A 20,935-nucleotide genomic window follows, 5' to 3' on the forward strand; every position below is an offset into this window, starting at 1 on the left:
ACATGGCTATGAGGCAGCATAGATGAGAAAAGGGAAAGCGGCAGACGGGATGATTCCTTATTTTCCTGGCTCCCCTAAAAACACCCCTAGCTGAAGGCATAAGCCCAGACTGACATCTGCCTGCTGGGAGTGAGCGCTGACCCACCCAGCAGTCATTTCTTCCTGGTGGCTCAAATGAGAAAACCACACACGTACAGTGACTTGTACAAGTGTACAAGGCAATGCCTTCTTTGAGGAACAGGCTATGGCCAAAGAAAAATTCCAAAGCCTCCGTCAGAAGTTGCACTTTTTCTTCCCCGAAGCCCGACCGCTGGGTTCCCAGCAGGCTTGGATCTTGCTCACTGACTTGAACACCCTTCTATTATTTGTCCTGTGTATACCAGGGCTCTTGGTCCAAGCTCAGAATCTTATTGTTGTCTGAGGCAAGGTCTTAACTGTGTGGCCCTGACTGGCCTGGTACTGAAACACAGCCCAACCTTGTGCTAGTCCTGATGGCAATCCCTCTGCCTCAGCCTCACATGTGTTGGATGACAGTCATAAGTCACCATGCCCACCAAGCCTTCCATCCAGAACTGAAATTAGATAACAGTGAAGGTCTCCCAGGCCATGGAGTGATTCGCTCTCTGTGGTGTGGTACAGGCAGGCAGGCTGGCTGACAGCGACATGTGTGCAAACAGCCAATGCAATTTCTGGGCCAGTGAGATGGCTCTGTGGGTAAAGGCACTTGTCATCAAACCTGATGACCTGAGTTCAATCCTCAGGACCCATGTGGTCAAAGGAGAGAACCGATTCCTGAAAGTTGTCCTCTGAATTCCACATGTGTGGGCTGCAGCATACACGTGCACACGCTCTTCCTCACAAAAAAAAAAAAGTTGTAACAAAACTAGAGAGTATAGTGGTTGACATGTGTACCACCTGTAAGGCCATAGAGAAATGCTCCCTGCATGCCAAGGGCAGCTTCGGGGCTCGCTCTGCTCCTATGGGAGGCCTGCTCTCACAGCTCCCCGCTTGGAGCCCAGGCTGCCGTCCGAGCTAAGCTTCGACTGACCACTCCGCTTCTCCGGGCTCAGTAAACGTTTCATGAACGATACACATTTGGAAATGGTTCCTAAAAAATACAGTTCCCCTTTTTTTTTTTTGCAACTCGCGTTGGAGAGCTGTTCTCCTCCTCCTCCAAGGCAGCTTTCTTAGCAGCCTCCACCTTCCTCCTTTTCAGAATGATTTCCCCTGTAGGCCTCTGTCATTTCCTCCCTGAGTCATGGCAGCTCAAAATGACTGCAGTGCATTTCCATAGCCGCTTCCCTATTTCAGTCTATTCCTTTGTCCTGTGGTCACTTTCCTTTGAACTTTCCGATGCTGGCCTGTGTTTCAAGGCCCACAATAGTGGTGACGTTTTTTTTTTCCTTCTTTTTAAATAAAATTTTTTTTTTTTTAGGAAATAAAATGTCCAGAGGATAAAGGTTATGCATTAAACAAGAAAATAGACAGTGAGAGTGTGCAGTAGATTTTATAGATGAATGATACTAACTAGCTATGAAATAATGAGAAAGAGCTGGTTTGGTGGCACACACCCTTCAATCCCAGCACTCACGAGGCCAATGCTGGCGGATCTCTTAGTTCACTCCTAGCTTGGTCTACATAGTGAGTTCCAGGTCAGCCAGGGCTACTTAGTGAGACCTGTCCCTGAATAAATAAAAATATATAACCGGGCTGGGCGGTGGTGGCACATGCCTTTAATCCCAGCACTCGGGAGGCAGAGGCAGGCGGATCGCTGTGAGTTCGAGGCCAGCCTGGTCTACAAAGCGAATCCAGACAGCCAAGGCTAAACAGAGAAACCCTGTCTCGAAAAACCAAAATAAAATAAAATAAAACTAACTAACTAAATAAAAATATACATAGTGAGAAAGAGTACTAGCTTCTCCGTGGCCTTTAGAATCGTGTCTGCCATACAGTAGGCACTCAGTATGTATATGTATAAAATGAATGGAAAGCCACACTTGGTGTGTATGGAATGAACGAAGGGCCACTTGTCTTCTGCTCATGCTCACAACAGTCCCCCTGATCCCCAAGGTTCAGAGAAAATGAATTCCTCTCACAGGAAGGTTTTATCCTGAATGGAAGTGAAACCCCTGGTTCATGTCTAGGCTTCTGCCCTCTCTCGCTCAGTTTCTGTTGCCTAGCAACCCCAAGTGATGTTTCCAAACATCAGTCAGAGGGTGTCATCCGGCCGTAAGTAGGTGAATAGTTTCCTTTGCAACTGTGAAGTCCTGACACAGCAGAGTAGGCTCTGTCACTCCACTGACCCCATCCCTCCTCACCTCTTCTCTTGGGACAATCCCTTCATTTGTTTACTCTCAGCACCTGGCCTCTCATGGGACTCACTCCCCATACGGGGCCTTCGCACATGCTCTTTCCTTTGCCTGGAATGTTCTTTCTGTCACTGCATCACCACAGTGGCTCTTTGTGTCCCTCATACCTGTCAGGTCACCTCAGTCCACCTGAAGCAGTTGTATTCATTTTATTCTGTCTGTTGTTTTGACCGAACGGCGATACCAGCTCAGCCTTCTTGCTCTAGGACTCCTACAGCCCAAAGCCTCCTCGTTGGGTGAAAGATTACACAATGTGAGATTTGCTTGTGTTTTCTTGCTGGGTCATGAGATGATGAAGGGACCCTGTGGGTAACCTCAGAGGGATGATCCTTGTGACCTTGATCTCACCCCTAACGACTGGGCTCGGAATGGTCACGTGGCCACAGGAGGAGGGGCCACTTCTCAAGAATCCAGGTCAGGTAAGGGTGAAGCTGGGACCAGGAAGGGCTAGAGAGCTGGGAGCCTAGCGTGACCTCTGTTCCCAGATACCTGCCAACTAGGAACTAGGAAGTGCTGCTCCTGTCTTTGCGGCGGGGTTGTGTTGCAAGGGCTGTGTCTGCTTCCCTGTAACTGCCTGTTCACACATGACCAAATACCTACTGCATGCACACACTGCTGGAGGGACCCTTAGCACTGTAAGCAAGTCAAGTGTCTGTGTGTGGCATGTCCTTGTCCCTCCATCCCCACCGGAGCTGAATGCCTTTCCATAGAGAAACACGCCAACCAAGCAGGGCCAGGTGATGTCCAGTCTCGCTGTGTGAAGACAATCTCGGAGAGAGAATGACGTGGGTGTATGGGGTCATGGCGGGGATGGAGCGGGGTGGGGGTGGGGAGTTTTAGATAGAGATCCAAAGAGGCATCTAGGTTGTATGTGGGGTCTGATGGGAGGACCCATGTGACAGGTTACAGGGAGAGAAAGCAGGGTAAGAGAAGGGAAAAGAGAAAGAACTGAGGCCAGTGAGTTGGTGGGGTGTACTGGGCTGGGCCTGTGGCTCTTGCAGCTTCAGGAACATGAATCCACTCTCTCCATTGGACATTGAGTGTGGAATACCCTGCTTACAGCCTCAAGGAAGACACACTGAGCCTGAACTTGCTCCCCATGGACAAAGGCTGGGAAAGCACCTTATCCCAGCTAACGGCCAGCATTGATGCTGTCTGTCACACCGTGTCACCACTAAACCAGCCTCCTGGGTGTTGAAGACTTTGTTTTCATTCTATGTCATTACCCAGGTCTTCTTGAGGGTGATGAGGGAAAAGGATGGCTGCCTCTGAGATAGATTCCAACATACAGAAGTTAGATGTCTCCCAAGGTGAATATAGGAGCCATCGCTTTCAGTAACATGACAAAGATGTGTTGAGAACCGCCCCCCTGGGACCAATGAGCGCACATCTGTCTTTGGGAATAGGGGAGACATGTAGCCCACACTGACTTTGAACTCCTGATTCTATTGTCTTCTCCTCCCTAGTTCTGAGGTCACAGTCTGTGCCATATGCTACCCAGACAATAAGGCAGCTTAAAAAACATCAAGAAGAGCCGGGTGTGGTGGCTCTTTAATCCCAGCACTCGGGAGGCAAAGGCAGGAGGATCACTGTGAGTTCGAGGCCAGCCTGGTCTACAAAGCGAGTCTAGGACGGCCAAGGCTACACAGAGAAACCTTGTCTTGAAAAACCAGAAAAACAAAATCAAGAAGTCAAAATAAAAGCTCATATCCAATAAGTCACGTATTTACCTCTTCTTCCCACTTTAAAACAGGCTTTCTTTTATAGCAGGTGCTGGTTTCAAACACAAGGTTCTTCTGCCTCTGCATCCCACGTGCACAGCCACAGCTCCTTCTGCCCTTTAGAAAACTTTTCTAGCACTTCTTTAAACAACTAATCATCCATCTGTCTGTCTGTCTATGCACTTATTGCGCATGCTCTTGAGTGCGTGCATGCAAGGGCGGGCTTGCGCCACAGCTCACACGAGGAAGACAGAGGGTAGTGCACAGGAGTCAGTTCTCCCCTTTTATCTTGAGTTCTGGGGATCCAACTTAGGGCACAGACTTGGTGGCAAGCACTTTCTACCTGCTGAGCCATTTTTAGCACTACTCGAGTGGAGATGGAGGCCAGCCAGCCAATGAAGGAGCTGACAGATTCATCTCAGGCAGGAGCACAAGGGCTTCTCTCTGCTGCATCTGCGCATACTGAGGTCACCGGGGTTTCCTAGTGCCAACATCACACCTAATTATAAGTGTTTACCTTGTCCTATAGAACAAAGAAACAGCTGCAGCAGTAACAAACAGCTCATTTGACTCCAGCAGACAAATTTGAACTTGGGGTCTGAGTGGATAAGTGGCCTTGAGTGATAGTGATGGGCTCTGAAGTCAAATGTGCGGAAGAAGAGGACTACTTGCTTGTATATCCCTCGCCAGCACCATGCTCCTGTTTAGAAACTGACGGCTTGTGAGATGGCTCAGTGGTTAAAGGCTCCTGCTACCAAGCCTTATGACCCGAGTTCAATCCCCGGGACCCACATGGTGGAAGGAGAGAGCTGATTACTACAAGTTGTCCTTTGATTCCGCATGTGCCATGATATTCACCCCCACCCTCCAGACAAGCACACACAAACAAAATAAATAATATGTATTTTAAAAATGAAGCAACTAGACAGCAGTTAATGAGGCCAAGCAAACTGTTAGATGAATTGTATGAATGTGATCTGGTCTCTAATGCATTGTGTTGACTATATTATACTATATGCTGAATGTATTTTATGATATTATATTAAATGTTGATTATATTATAGACAGTAACAAGTTCTGAAATGAACTCACTGCTCACTGAGTGTGGCAGAGCACGCCTTTAATTCCACCACTCTAGAGACAGATAGATCTCTAAGAGTTTGAGGCCAGCTAGGGCTAACTAGTGAGATCCTGGACACACACACACACACACACACACACACACACACACACACACACACACACACACACACACCTGGAGGGAGGGAGAGGGAGGGAGAGGGGAGAAAAGCGCTACCTGTGCTCACGTGCACCTACACAGATGCTCAAGAAAGGAAGGAAAGAGTTAGCTGGAGGCTCCTCTGGCCCGAAGGCTGGGTCTCCACTCAGGCAGCACCTTCCTGTAAAGGGTTGTCTCAGGTGAGCTGAGATTATAGCTCCAAACCTGCTTGACCTGTCTACGAGTTAAGAATGAGTACTTGTTTTTTAAAGAGTTGCAAAAATAGGAGACGATGCAACAAACACCACAATGGGACCTGCCAAGTAAGAAACAACATCGGGCTTTTTGTTTGTTTCTTGAGGCAGGGTCTGTGTGGCTCAAGCTGCCTTTGAAATTGCAGCTCCCCACCCCCACCCCCCACTTCAGCCCTCCCTGGAGCTGAGACTGCAGGCCTAACCCCTCTTCTCCCCAGCACTAGCTGGTTGTTCGTAGTGTCCTGACCCCTTGGGAGCTAGCTGGCTGAGAGCTGGGATTCTGGGTTTCATGCCTGGTTTTATCAATGCCTTGGACTGTACACTGACTTGTAAAAGGGACCGGATGAGTGGTGCATAAGCAAAATGAAAATTTCAGACCTTAAAAACATCTCAACAGTTCAGAAAACAAAACAAAACAGAACCAAAAAAGTTATGAAAGAAAAATAGGAAGTGGATTATTCTAGATTAACAACAAGACCTGGAAAAGAGTACGATGTGTGACCTTGGAACAAAGTCTGAATTGGACAAACAAACCCATGAATCACAGCCAAAAAGGTGCCAAAGGGTGTTTTTGGAGACCATGACTATCGTCTGAAGTTCACATGGGCTTGTAAAAATCAGCGTGTAGGTAGGGGCACAGGTTCAGGCGCACAGGAGTGACACATTTCCTGTTGTTTTGAGTCAGGGTCTCGTGAGTGGACGGTCCACAGCAGAGGATGACCTTGAATTCCCCATCTTCTTCCCTTCAAGTGATGGGATTACAGGTTTGTGCTTCCGGCGCAGGGGACCAAACCCGAAGCACCCTACTGACCGGATTGCATCCCTAGGCCTGGAGAGAGCAGCGCAGGGCTCGCTATTTGCTTTTAAACAACTGAACCACAGTCGTAACCAGAGCCCTCTCTGCATCTATTTATCTGCAAACAGAAGCTGTAAGTGGGAGACACTGATCGGAACTGCCGCCTTTGGGTGAAAGACTAGCTGGGCCTTGATAAACGACTCATTTCCCGCTGCTTTGAAAAAATGTCAGAGTAAACAGTAGGGCAAGGTTCTCAGCTCAGATAGTTACAAGTCATCTAAACAAGGAGTCATCACGGAACTGGCCCAGGAGCCCAGGACTGACACTTGTTACTATCACAATGACAAGTGAGATTAACTGTAGCAAGCAGTCGTCTCCCCACTTAGCGATCGTTTCAGCTCTCTTTCATCTTTATCTTCTATGACATTTTTTTTTTTTTAAAGGATAGGACAGAATAGAAAAGCCTCAACTCCCAACTTGAGCTTCACTTTCCTTGTGGTCTCGCCACCCTCCCCACTGTGTGTGTGTGTGTGTGTGTGTGTGTGTGTGTGTGTGTGTGTGTGTACAGCCAGAAGTAGATGTTTCCACATCCTTTATCACCCACTCACTTTATTTCTTTGCCTCTGAGGCTAGAGTCGCTTGTCTCAGCGACGCTGGCCAGAGAGCCCCAGGGGCCCTTCCATCACCTCCTACCATCTGGGGTTACAGGTGCTTGTCTTCATGCCTGGCTTTTTATATGGGTGCCGAGTACTGAATTCAGGTCCCCATGTACTCTACCCACTGAGCCATGTCTTCAGTCCCAGTACCCCTCTTGGGGTAGCAATGTGCCGTACTAACATAGGAATGTTTCTTGGCTCATAGCTCAGACTTGCGGTTTGTACCAGAGTTCCAACTCCCAGTAAGTAGCAAAGGGAACATGGAGGCCACCTATGGGCCACCCTTACTGGACTTAGCAAGAACAGAGCCAAAGTCTAGGTTCTCCCTGTTCAAGGGAAGTGACTGCCCCAAGGCAATCAGAACACTCGGGCCACACTGAGCACCTCCAGGATGGGGGGGGGGGAGATGGGGTGGACAGAGGCAGAATTCTACATCTTGCATAAAAAGTTAGCTGGGTGGTGAGCAGACACACAGTGGGGGCTAAGGTCTCCAGCTGATTTCTCCTCCTCATCTTCCTTCATCCCGAAGCCAACAAGTGGCAAAGAGAGAAACTCTGTCCCGCCTGCCTGCTACTGATACTCATCCTTTGTGTTCATTAGAGACCCAAAGAGAAAGATCAGCTCAGTCAACTGTTGCCTCGTATGCAAGCAGACCCATCAGTCACTCACCTTGGATGCTCCCTCTCTGACGCCGGTGCCTCTCATGCTGTCGATGTGAGCAGGCTCCTCTGAGTTCTGTAGCTGATATGTCTGGCTCCAGGGCCCAATGATGCAATGTCACTGCATGCTGCTGACTGGCTCCCAGAAGCCGGAGTCTAGGCAACTGTTTGCCAACACATGCACACAGTCGGGAAGATTCCTTCAAGTAATAAGAGGGATAAAGGAGGCGGGGCCAGAACTACAGGCCACACTCACGCCTCCATGCCTGACGTCTCACTTCGTCTGTAAGTGGAGGCTGACACTCATTTGCTGTGTGAAACCACAAAAGAAGAAGGAGGGGGGGGGCGGGCAGGAAACCACCCTTCTGCTTTACAAGGTGAAGTTCCTACTTTGAGCAGCCTAATGTAGGATCACATCGCGGTCTCGTCCCTTGAGGAGCGTGGAAAAATTCTCAACCCAGCAGGCCAAGGGCATTTCCATGGTGAGGCAGAGTGGCTGGGTCTCCTCTGGTGGTCACATCTTCCTTCCTGCCCCACCCCCTGCTTTATGACAGCTGGGATAACAGTAGTAAGTGGCGTGCCATAGAAGGCAGAGTGTCTGCTCCAGTGTGCCTCTAAGGACAGGGTCCTTGCCCTGAAGCCAGACTTGCCCACATCATCACTCTAATCTTTGGTGGTTATTTTACCTTGGGCATTGCAAAGAGCAGTGGGCCCAGCCCCATACTCGGCTGTCTTTACCATCTTGCACCCACACAGTGGAGTCCTCATGACTTAACAAGTTTAAAACGTTGCCCCAATGCAGACCTGATATCCAGAGAGAGTCACTCAGTGACAGAGGGCAAAAATGAGCATGGGCTTTCATTTCATTTTGGCACAAGGGTCCCATCTTCTAAGCAGCTCCTCCTAGCTGGTCTGGGATTTGCTCTGTAGACCCTGCTGGCCTTGAACTCACAAAGACCCACCTATTTTTTTTTTTTTTGCCTCCCAGTTTGTGGGATTAAAACTGGGTGCCATATCTGGGTTGTGGTAGCACACATCTTTGATTCCAGTACTCTGGAGGCAGAGGCAGGAGGATTTCTGTGAGTTTGAGGCCAGCCTGGTCCACAGAATGAGTTCTAGGACAGCTAAGGGTACATATAGAAACCCATTTTGAAAAAGAAACAAAAACAAAAAAACCCACCAGCAGTACCACTACCACCACCACCAACAACAAAAACAAACAAACAAACAAACAAACAAACGTGCCACCATGGCCAGCCTTCCATTACAAACCCTTACTTTCTTTTTTGGGCACCCTACATACCCCAGTCACTATATCCGAGTGCGAAGCATATTTGTCAATTGAAATAACTGCTAGTTTCTAGATAAGGCTCTACATATTTTTTAAATGTTATCTTTAAAACATCAGCAGCTAAAAAGCCACATGTGTGGCATACATTTTTAATGCCAGCACTCGGGAGGCAGAGGCAGGATGATCTCTGTGAGTTTGAGGCCAGCCTGATCTCCAAAGCAAATTCCAGGCCAGCCAGGGCTACATAGTGAGATCCTGCCTCAAAAAAAAAAAAAAAAAAAAAAAAAAAAAAAAAAAAGAAGAAGAAGAAAAAAATTAAACAGGCAAGATGGTTCAATGGGTAGAGCTGTTTGCTGTCAAGCTGAAAACTCGAGTTGGAGTTCCTGGAACCATACGGTGGGAGAAGAGAACTGACACCCTCGAGCTGTCTTCTCACCATTGTGCCTGTGCACCCCTCCACAGGTAAGTAAATAAATGCAGTAAAAACAAGTAAACTAACAACGTGTTATTCTTGTTTGAACTTGTTTTCAATGAACCAGCAGTCATCACGTTGCTGATGATGGCAGGTGACAGCAAAGGGATGATGACTAGACAGGAACAAACAGGGTCATTCATAAACAGACTTAGAGCCGGGCACGCTGCAATCCCAGCATCTACAGTGCTGAGATAGAGAACTTTGTCATTTGAAGGCTAGCCTGGGCTACCTAGAAGTTCTAGGCCAGTCTCTGACTTAACAATTGGGAGGAGCTGACAGGCACACGTTTGTGTCAGCATCCACAGGGAAGGAAGAGTCATGTCCAGAAGGCTTCACAGGGAAGACCAGTTCTGCAAAGGGAGGGGCTGCAGTGGAAGGAGGATGTGCAGGCTCCATTTAAATAAGAAACTCCGCAGATGCAGAGGGGAATCACGAGTCGCAAGGGCCAGGGCTCTGGTGACAGCCTTAGCCCACCGCTCTGCACACAGTGACCAGTCAGAAGGCATGACTGTCATTCCCAGGGCTGGAGATCCCTGATAGCACGTGACTCTCATTTCACTTATTTCATTGTTTTCAAATGTGCATGGTGTTTCGCCCAGAGTTATGTGAACGCACCATGTGCAGGCAGTGTCCACAGATGCCTGAAGAGGGCGTCAGGTTCTCTAACTGCGATTACAGATGGTGTTGAGCCTCTCAGCTGCGGAGGCATCTTTTCAGCCTTGGGTATCATTGATTTTAGGCCCAAGTGTTTATGAAGTGAGCCTCTCCACACACCTCTTTACTCCTCCCTCCCTCCTTCCCTCCCTCCGTCTCTTCCTTGTTGCAGGATGTTTGATCATTGTACATAGAAAACCCAATTGCTAGCAAAATAGCAAAGCCTAAATAGACATGTTTGTCAGATGCAGTTAGGTGTGTCCTGAAGAGATGCAGCTTGGGTGTGCCTCTGAAAGCCTCCATAGACAAGGATGGTAAAGAAAGGAAAGTCCTGCCTATTTTAAAGCAAGTAGCTTGGGGGAGGTCTCATGGTCTGTGCCCTGTGACCCAAGGCAAAGTCAAAAATCAGCTTGGTTGACTGTCTGGGTAGCTGAGTGGCCTTGATCTACTCCACCATAGACTTGGCTTGGAGCCCCCAACCATGACAGTGACATGGCTGAGCCTGCCAAGGGTGTAGGGGAGGAGCTAAAGACTTCTTTTTTAAGTAGTTGGACCTTTGATAGAGCGCTCTTTCACTCTTTACCTGGCTGAGCTAGCAGGTTTTTACCTCAGTTTAAGCCTCCCATGTCTTTATTGACATAAATGTTAGATAGTTTAAACAGTTACATTTCCTTCCATTGTTTTATTATTTTATTTTTTTAAGGATTTGTTTATTTATTATGTATGCAGTGCTCTGACTGCATATATGCCTGCACGCCAGTAGAGGGCGTTGGATCATATTATAGGTGATTGTGAATCACCATGTGGTTGCTAGGAATTAAACTCAGGACTTCTGGAAGAGCAGCCAGTGCTCTTAACCTCTGAGCCACCTCTCCAGCCCACCCCTCCTTTTTTTTTTTTTTTTGAGACAGGATTTCTCTGTGTAACAGCCCTGGCTATCCTGGAACAAACTTTGTAGGCAAGGCTGGCCTTAAACTTAGAGATCTGCCCACCTCTGCCTCCAGAGTTCTGAGATCAAAGGTATGTACCATCACTCCTGGCCATTGCTTTATTTTGAAGTAGAGTCTCATATAGCCCAGGCTGGCCTCACATTTTTTAAAAAATATGTATAGCTAAGGATGACCTTGAACTTCTGACTCTCCTGCCTTCACCTTCCAAGTGTTGAGATTACAGGCATGTACCACCCAGTGTAAGAGATGCTGGGGATCCAACCCAGGGCCCTGAGCATGCTAAGCAAGCACTCCATCAGCTGACACAGCCCAAGCCCCTATATGGATATTTTAAATAGGGAAGAGCTCAACTAAAAGGTACCTGTCACTTATACTAATTTCGAAAGTAAGAGTCAATATTCCTAAAATGCAGGGGTCTGAGAAAAATCCCGATAGTGGGTAACATCGCTAGAAAGCACAGATCTTCAAAAACTCAAACCCACGCCCAAATGCTGTCGCTTACTAGGGAAACAGGAGGAAGAGAGCAGAAACAAGTGTTTGGCTGGAGAGTGACCAGGGCCCGTGGGCTCTCTCTCTCTCTCTCTCTCTCTCTCTCTCTCTCTCTCTCTGTCTCTCTCTCATACCTTCTGAAGCTGCTTTATAAAGCCGTCTGCATGGGAAGCTTTCCAAACAGACTGAGCCTGGAAGAAAACGGAGGCTTTCCCAGCACTCAGGATAGTACCAAGCGCACAACTCTCTAAAATCATTAAAAGAATAAATAAATAAATAAATAAATAAATAAATAAATAAATAAGAAAAAGAAAAGAAAAGATAAAGAAAAAAAGAGAAAAATTAAAGAAAAAGATTTTCTGTGTGTGTGAGTGTGAGCGCAATCAAAATACATTATATAAATATGCACGAAACTGTCAAAGAATAAGACTTACTCCTCAAAGTCGGTGCTTGAGCTCTGTGGTACAAGAGCGGTGCCCGCTAGCTCTAGAACGCTTGGTTTTGCTCCTTCGGCCTCCCCCAGTCTCCCTTCTCTTTCTTGTGGCGGAGTTCTTTTTAACATCTGGAGAAGCTGTGAAACCAGACCGCAGAGGAGCGTGCAGGGCAGCCTGTGAACCCGAACCCCAGGCCCCAGTGTGGGTTTGCACGTGGCAAAGCCAGTCCTCCCTGCCAGGGTCACCTGTCTCGGAGATCCCGAGATGATGGCTCTCTCCTGCTCTCAGCCATGCTCAGGAAGGGAAGGATACCCCTGACAGGCTGGGTCCTGTCGGTGGACCCGTCGGTACCACGTGACCACCACGCACTGACAGGTTGAGCAGAGAGGAACCTGAGGCCCCTGAGCTCTACGTTTGGCTAGGCCCCCACAGGGCCATCTCTAAGCTTACCAGTCACCTGGGGCTGGGGTCCAAGCTCCAGGCTTCGTGTGCCATGTGGCAGGCAGCTCTTCCCTCGCACATGTATGTCAGTCTCAGGAAGTAGCTGGGCTGTGCTAAGTACTGTGCTTTCAAGGAAAGCTGGGTAGCAGGTGGTACTGAATTCACCCGGTCAAATAGCTGTCATGACTAAGGAGTCACGTGGAGCTTCTATTAGAACACACATGTATGGAAGTGCAAACACTGGCTGGCCATGACGGCCGTGCTAATAATGTGACGGCCGTGCTAACAATGTGACATTACATTTTCAGGTGTAGGGATGCTGACTGTGCTTTTGAGAGACCCTGACTTTCTGATATATATTAATATAAAAATGTACTAATATTTATATGGGAATGCATCTGAGATCTTGCTTCAGCCGTTCAGGAATGGATTGGTCATGACTGGACTGGGGATGTGGCTCATGAGTAGCGTGTGTGCCCAGTTTGTGTAAGACCCTGGGTTTGATCCCTTGGTCCATAGAAAAGATCACATGAATCTGCATGGGAGATACGCTGGGCTTTGTTGCCCAGTAGGCATAAATTTACTTACTGTGTGTGTTGTATGTGACACAGTCTTATGTCGACTTGATACACAAACTGGAGTTATCTGAATGGAGGGCACCTTAACTGAGAAAGATCTGGCTGTAGGGTATTTTCTTAATTAGTGACTGATGAGGGAGGGCCATCATTGTGGGTGGCGCCATCCCTGAGCTGGTGGTGGTCCTAGTTTCTGTAAGAAAGCAGGCTGAGCAAGCCATGGGGAGCAAGCCAGTAAGCAGCACTCCTCCATGGCCGCTGCCTCAGTTCCTGCCTCTGAGATCCTGCCCTAGTTGAGTTCCTGTCCTGACTTCCTTCAGTGATGAACAGCGATGTGGAAGTGCAAGCCAAATAAACCCTTTCATCCTTGTTGGGATTCAGACCCAGGACAAGCAGTTGAGGTGCCTGCTTAACATATCAGAGTGTGCCTGGCCTCCAGGTTCTCCCAGCATCCTTCAGTCGCTGCCTGTGACAGGCGGTGGCTGGCATACCCTGCCCTCTACCCTGAACTGTCCAGCCCAGGGGCAGGGCTTCCTCTCCCCTAGAGGCTCTTCACTATATAACCCAGACACCCCCCTCCCACTTTCCTCCCTTCCTCCCTCTCTGTGCTCACTCTTTTTTTAAAAAAATATTTTTATTTAACTTTTAAATTTGTGTGCATTGGTGTGAGGGTGTCAGATCTTGGAGTTGCAGACAGTTGTGAGCTGCCATGTGGGTGCTGGGAATTGAACCCGGGACCTTTGGAAGAGCAGACGGGTGCTGTTAAGAGCAGACAGTGCTCTTAACCACTGAGCCAACTCTCCAGCCCCCTGTGTTCACACTCTTTCTTTCTTCCTCCCAGCCTTCTCTGTCTCCCTGGCCCTGGTAAACCCATCTGAGAGCTGACTCCATAAACCTGTCTTTACACATTTTTTGTTTTGTTTTGTTTTTCAATACAGGGTTTCTCTATCTAGCCTTGGCTGTGCTGGACTCACTTTATAGACCAGGCTGGCCTTGAACTCATATGGATCTGCCTGCCTCTGCCTCCCGAGTGCTGGGATTAAAGGCGTGCACCATAATGCCTGGCCTTACACTTAAAAAAAAAAGATTTTATTAATTATGTATACAGTGTTCTGCCTGCATGTACACCTGTACACCAGAAGAGAGCACCAGATCTTATTATAGATGGTTGTGAGCCACCATGTGGTTGCTGAGCCATCTCTCCAGCCCTGCCTTTATACTTTAATTTGGCTTGAATTGGCTTGTTTCATTGGTGGAAGAATACCTATCAGTCCCCACTTGCTTTTGGGTCTTGGGGTTTTGTTGCAGCGACAGAAACCCTAACTAAGACTGTGGTGTGAGTCGAATACCCAGCCTGTCCACTGAAGGCCACGTGGGGATGGCTTCTCTCCCACCTCCCTCTCTGCCTGAGGCAACTTCGCACTTGGTAAGTTACCCTGTACCCCAGCTGCTGCCACAGGGCCTTAATGTCAGAGGACATCTTGTAGGAGTTGGTTCTCTCAGGTCCTCAGGCTTGGTGGCAAGAGCCTCCATCCACTGAGCCATCTCACTGGCCCTGTGGACTTTTAAAATTCATATTATTTAAAGTTTCACATGTATAAATGTTTTCTCTTCATGCATGTATGCGTACATGTGAGCCTCATGACTGTGGAGGTCAGAAGAGGGTGCCAGACCCCCTGGGACTCGAGTTTCTGCTAGGTATGAGCCATCTTGTGGGTTCTGAGGGACCAAACGAGGGACTTCTGAAAGAACACTAAGTGCTCGTAACTGCTGAGCCATCTCTCTAGGCCTAGATCTTTAAAAAAAAAAATTTTTTTTTTTTAAGAATAAAAAAAAGACCAAGTCAGATATGGTGGTTCACAGCTGTAATACAAAGACTCAGGAGGCGGAAGCAGAGTTGCCATGGTTTGAGGTCAGCTTGGAAAACAGAGTGACTTCAGGCCAGTCTGGGCTACAGAGAGAAACCCTGTCTCAAACCAACTGACCACCCACCATTTCACCTGCTCACCTTTCTCTCTCTATTTAGATATAATTTGGGTAATATAAAATTTACCTTTAAGATTTTCATTTTTTTGTCAGGCACAGTGGTGCACACCTGTAATCCCAGCACTGGGGAGGGAGAGGTAGACAGATGTGTAGCCCTGGCTGCCCTGGACTCAGTATGCCAGGCTGGCCTTGAACTCACAGAGAGTTGCCTTTGCCTCCCAAGTGCTGGGATTAAAGGCGTGCACCACATGCCCAGCTCCAAATTCACTTTTTTAGGGTGCAAAAACCAGATTTTAAAAGCATATTTAGAGATGTAATACAACCATCCTTAACTTAAACTAACTTCATCTCCCTGAAGAGAAACCCGTCTCCAATATCTGTCTTTCCTCACGCCCCTCTCCCAGACCGGCGTCCACAGCTTTACTGTACTGTTGACTTCAGCATACACCTGAGATTTCTTGAATAAGATCCAGGAGGGGGCTTGGCAGCATGGCATCTATCTATAAACCCAGTGCTTGAGAGGAACCAAACCACCCAAGTCAACAAACTGGACAAACTGTTGTTTCTTTCTTTTCTTTTCTTTTCTTTCTTTCTTTTTCTCTCTTTCTTTCTTCCTCTTCTTCAAAAAAGATTATTTATTTATTTTATGTATATGAGTACACTGTCTTCATACACACCAGAAGAGGGCATCAGATCCTATGTGAGCCACTATGTGGTTTCTGGGAATTGAACTCAGGACCTCTGGAAGAGCAGCCAGTGCTCTTAACCACTGAGCCATCTCTCTAGCCCCCCCCCCCTTTTTTTTTTAAAGAACATACCACTCTTATTGATTCTCTGGGGATTTCCCATGATGCACCCAGATCACACTCACTTCCCAGTCCTTCTGTGTCTGCCCCTTTACCCTTGTGACAATGGCCCACACCTGTAATCCCAACACTCAAGGAAGCAGAGGCAGGTGGGTTTCTATAAGTTCGAGGCCAGCCTGCTCTACAAAGTGAGTCCAAAACAGCCAAGGCTACACAGAGAAAGCCTGTCTCAAAAAACCTAAATGGATACATAAAGTAAAACCAAGTCCAATTTGTTATCCATCTTGTCAATGAAGCACAGTCAAACTCCCAGTGGCCTGCCCCATAAAGAAACTGAGTCTTTTCCCACCCACTCCCGTGCAGAAGCTGTCAGTTGTGGAGAGTTGTACCTCAGGTTTTTTTTTCTCTTTGGTTTTTTTGAGATAGGGTTTCTCTGTGCATCCTTGGCTGACCTGGACTCACTTTGTAGACCAGGCTGACCTTGAACTCACAGAGATCCGCCTACTGAGTGCTGGGATTAAAGGCTTGTGCCACCACGCCTAGCTCCTTATCAGTTTTAAGAGTTCTCTTTGATGGAACCCTGGACAGACAGTTCTTAAAGGATGAAACAGAAATGGCCAATAAACATGAAGAAATGTTCAATTCCACCAGCCAGCCATCAGAGAAAGGTGAATTAAAGTACACCAAGATTCAATCTCATCCCAGTCAAGATGGCAGCCATCAAAACAAATGAGAGCACCTGCTAATGGGAGGTATGGTCAAAGGGAACACTTATGTACTACTGAGAGAATGCAAACTGGTCCAGCCACTGCAGAGTTAGTATGGATGCTTCTCACATAACTAAAAATGGGTCTTCCATGTGATCCAGCTATGGCACTCCTGAGTATCTACCCAAGGTTTCTCCAAGCCAACATGTCAGAGGTGCTTGCGTGCCATTGTTTATTGCAGCCCTGTCCATGATAATGTCACAGAGCCCACCTCCTCACCCAGTAGGTGAGAGGAGTAAGAAATGGGGTGTGTGCCCTGTGGGAGGAGTTTTTCTCCAGTCATCACAAGGAAGGAAGTTATGTCATTGGCAGGAAAATGGGTTCTATAGATAATCGCATTGAGAATGAAGACAGCCTCAGAAAGAGGAATGGCTTTCTCTCATTTGTGGCTCCTAGGTTTTATATAGGTATATAAAATCCTTTATACACACATGGTGGAAGAAGTAGAACTGTCTAAATGAACAGAGGGGAGGAAAGGATGGGGGAGGGGAGGAAAGGAAGGGCTGCGAGGTAAGTAAAGGGGGGAATATGGTCCATGTCTGATACATACTTGGGTAAAAACTTAGCCACAAGCCGGGCGGTGGTGGCACATGCCTTTAATCCCAGCACTCGGGAGGCAGAGGCAGGCGGATCACTGTAAATTCAAGGCCAACCTAGTCTACAAAGTTAGTCCAGGATAGCCAAGGCTACACAGAGAAACCTTGTTTCAAAAAACCAAAAACAACAACAACAAACAAACAAACAAACAAACAAAAAACCAAACAAACTTAGCCACAGTATTAAAAGACTGTCCCCAAAACCAAAACCAAGAGGACAAACTTGAAGGTCATGGTGAAATCATTATGAGAGGATTTGAAGTTGAGGAAGAAGTCACAATAACTCAAGTTGACAGTTGGTTCCTATCACCTTAGCAAGCTCCTGGTCCTTCCCCACACGTGTAAGGAGCCAGCCACGATTGTGCCAGCCGCACCCAATAATGGTGCTGGTCTGTGTGCTGCTACCTGTAAACAATTGCCAGTTTGCTAGAGCTATCTCCAGTTGCCCCTCCCGTCAGGGGGACTATGCTAATTGTAACTACGCTTGTGTAGCTGTTGACCTATCTGCATTCATATGTTAATTAGGCATTCTGCCTGAACCTGTGAGGTGTTAACAGGCCGCTTTAGATGGTATTTAAGTTCAAGCTCTAGGGGGGTTCGGGGTCTTTCGCTTCAGCTTCAAGGGCGCTCCCAATAAAACGTGTTTGAGAAGGATCCTGTGTCAAGCGTCTTTCCTGCTGGCAGGAGGTCGCGTCACACACGGAAGGGCATCTCAAGTTCGTGGGACAACTATGAGGCTGTGATTGATGCCATATGTTCTGGAGAACTCAGCCTAGACCAAGAAACAAAGCTCATCTAGATTCTGAACAAATGGCATCTGGCCAGGAAATGGGCCGGGCTGTCTCCTACTAGGCTGAGTCGGCAATCTGTAAACACATTTGACTTCGCAGCCCAGGTTTGATCCTGACGTTGTGAGTGGAGAATACCTGAGAATACCTGTCTCTGGATGTGAATGGAAGGTCTTAGCCACTCTGTCACAATCTGCCTGCATCTTAAGGCCAGCTCGTTGGAAGCCTAAGTATTGCAACAGCAGGGCTAGTCTGAGAACTGGGTGCTTTCAAAATACCTGATGGTCTGAAGCTGACACACTGAGTGAGCTATGGAGAACCAGACGGAGGAGACCTTGGGGTTTTCTTGTATTTTTTTTTTTTTTTTGAGATAAGGTCTCACATAGGCCAGGCTGGCCTGAATTTGCTATATACTAGAGGATGCCCTTCCTCCTGATCCTCTTGTCTGTACTTTCCAAGTGCTGGGATTACAGGTTCACTGCCACACCTATCCTATAGCAAAGTTTTTAATGCTCTTGATGTGCCACGAACAGTTCTTCAGCCTCCTGAGTGCTGTGATTATAGGCACATGCCATGAGAGAGCACTACTTTAGACTCAAGTTTTCTTCTCTGGGGTTAGTGGTTTTGCTCACTTCATTTTTATAGTATCTTTTACAAGGCTGAGGCGGCCAGTGCATTCATGTTCACTGATTGTGGTCAACAGTTACTGCACCAACTCTCAGCTGTGAAGCTTGTGGAGTTTGGTAGTATTCCAACACTGGGCACTCAGTACCACGACCATGAAGACAGCTGAACGCAGAGAGTACACGGAAGATTAAGACCTTGAGGACTGTACTGCTTCAAGTGTCTGAGATTGGGAGGGGAAATGGCCTGGCAGGGAAGGTCATTTGCAGCACAAGCCTGATGGCCTGAATATTATCTCTGAACCCATGGTGGAAGGAGAACATTAACAGGCACACCCGTCTCAAAAAACAAAAACAGGCATGCGCGCGCGCGCGTGCGCGCGCACAGACACACACACACACACACACACACACACACACACACAGAGAGAGAGAGAGAGAGAGAGAGAGAGAGAGAGAGAGAGAGAGAGAGAGAGAGAGAGATGGAACCCATGGTGGAAGAACATAAACACATACACCAACAAAAACTAAAACCAAAAAAAGGGGGGTGGGTGGAGAGATGTCTCCATTGTCAAGAGTATTGATGCTCACTTTGGCTCCCAGTGCCAATGTCCAGTGGCTCACAAATGCCCATAAATTCCCATTCTAGGAAAAGCAATGCCCTCTGGTCTCCACTGCTACCTGTAAGTACATGTATACATACACTCTAGATTCTGGTTGAGGAGGAAAAGGAATCAAAGTAAAGACTGGAAGAAGAAGAAGAAAAAAAAAAAGATGGAAGAGAACTACTAAGTGCAGGAGATAGGAGTTGGGGAGTGAGGGGAGCTGCAGGAAAAGGCTGCTTGTTGACAGAACAGGAACCAGAGCACGAAGTGTCACAGGCAGGTTAACTGTCATGTGGAAGGGATATCACCTGGCTGAGATGCCTGGGAACGCGGCCTCAGGTACGTGAAAAATGTGCATCTAAGGAGTAAGGGAAGAAAACCCACAGCCAAAACATGAAGGGAGGAAGCTGCAATATTCAGTTTCTTGCTGTTGAGTCTTGATAGCTGGTCCTGGCTGCTGGGAACTCACTATGGAACCCAGGCTGGCCTTGAATTCACAGCAATCTCCCTGCCTCCGCTGTCAGGCTGCTGGAATTACATGAGTGTACCAGTACACTGGCCTCAGTTTACTTTTTGAGACAGTCTGACCTCCAACTTCTGAGGGTAATCTTGAACTTCTGATCTTGTATCCACTTTCGGAGTGCTAGCTAGTACTGCAGGCATGTGCCACTATGCTTGGTTTGCCTGAGCCCCAAGTTAGGAACTCTGAATGGATGAGCTACACACACTTTATCCTGGCTCTTGAGACACTATGTAAGTACATGTTGTGCGTGGCTAAATTCTAACCCTGCAGGTCTGCTTGTTTTCCCTGCTCGGCACCATGGTGGCTTGTATTCTCACGTATCCAGTGAGCTCAGGATCCTGTTAGCTGGGAGAACTGAGAACTGGCTTCAGACATTCTGTCACAGATTTGGCCTGGTGTCTCAAGGTACTTGGCTGCTTACCCACTGGAGATGGCTTTCACTTTCGCCCTTGGTCTCCCAGTGGCTTGGGTGGTGGTAACAGTTCCGGGACTGTTTGAGGTACAGCTTGTTACATAGGCTAGCGCTCAGAGCCCTTCCTCCCTGTGCCATCCTGCTCTTCCTGTAAACCTCCACGTTAGCGCAGAACATGGAGGTTTTTGTACTGGTCATCTTTTTATGGAGAGTGAGAGCGGGCATCTTGAAGCTCAGTCTGACTTTCTGGGACTTAAGAACAAAAATAAAACTTAATTTATTCTTGATTTTGTCTTCTGGGTATTGATCAAAGTTCCCACTCTATGGAGCCCAGCGTTAGCTCTGCTCATCCCGACAAGAATGGTAACGTTATCAGTGCGGCAGCCCACTACAGCACTCTGCTAATACTGTTTTTCTTCTTTCTCTTTCTAGAATTCTCCTGCTTTTTTGCTAGCTCCATTATTTAGAGCTTAACCATAAATGATGCTCACATTTGAACTGCAAGGGTCTCAGGGTGGAACATTTACCCTGCTTTCAGAGGTCTCCCTGAGAGCAAAGGCCCGCAGCCTCTATATACCGTTGTGCTCCACAACAAACTCTATTTGCTCATGGGCTGCTTAGAGGCTGGAACTGAAGCCCTCTGAGCACCCAAGGGATACGCAGCCCACGACAAATGACTAGCTAACGTCGTCACTAGCTAGCAAGTGCGGCCGGAAATGAGACAGAAGACTCTCCCGTACTACTTTTCTAAAGAAAACCAAGATACAAAGCAAAAGCAGTTTTCCTTAACAGATCCAAAGAAAGGGAACTCAAGGCCTGTGGGTTCAGAGCCTGCAGGAAATGCAG

The 20,935-nt window shown here is 47.6% G+C and overlaps 1 protein-coding gene across 6 annotated transcripts in view; it reads right to left on the reverse strand.

Annotated features, from left to right (window-relative positions):
* Positions 1-7,910, reverse strand: part of CASS4 (Cas scaffold protein family member 4) — a 38,394-nt gene extending 30,484 nt beyond the window's left edge. For all 6 annotated transcript variants that reach the window (XM_084774406.1, XM_084774405.1, XM_084774404.1 and 3 more), the window contains exon 1: positions 7,685-7,910. In XM_084774406.1, the coding sequence (XP_084630532.1) occupies positions 7,685-7,720 (36 nt within the window). In that variant the 5' untranslated portion in view covers positions 7,721-7,910. The remainder of the gene's footprint in view (positions 1-7,684) is intronic.
* Between the last annotated feature and the right edge of the window lie 13,025 nt (positions 7,911-20,935).

This window comes from Acomys minous (assembly GCF_964271855.1).
Source record: "Acomys minous genome assembly, chromosome: 3".
Lineage (NCBI taxonomy): Eukaryota > Metazoa > Chordata > Mammalia > Rodentia > Muridae > Acomys > Acomys minous.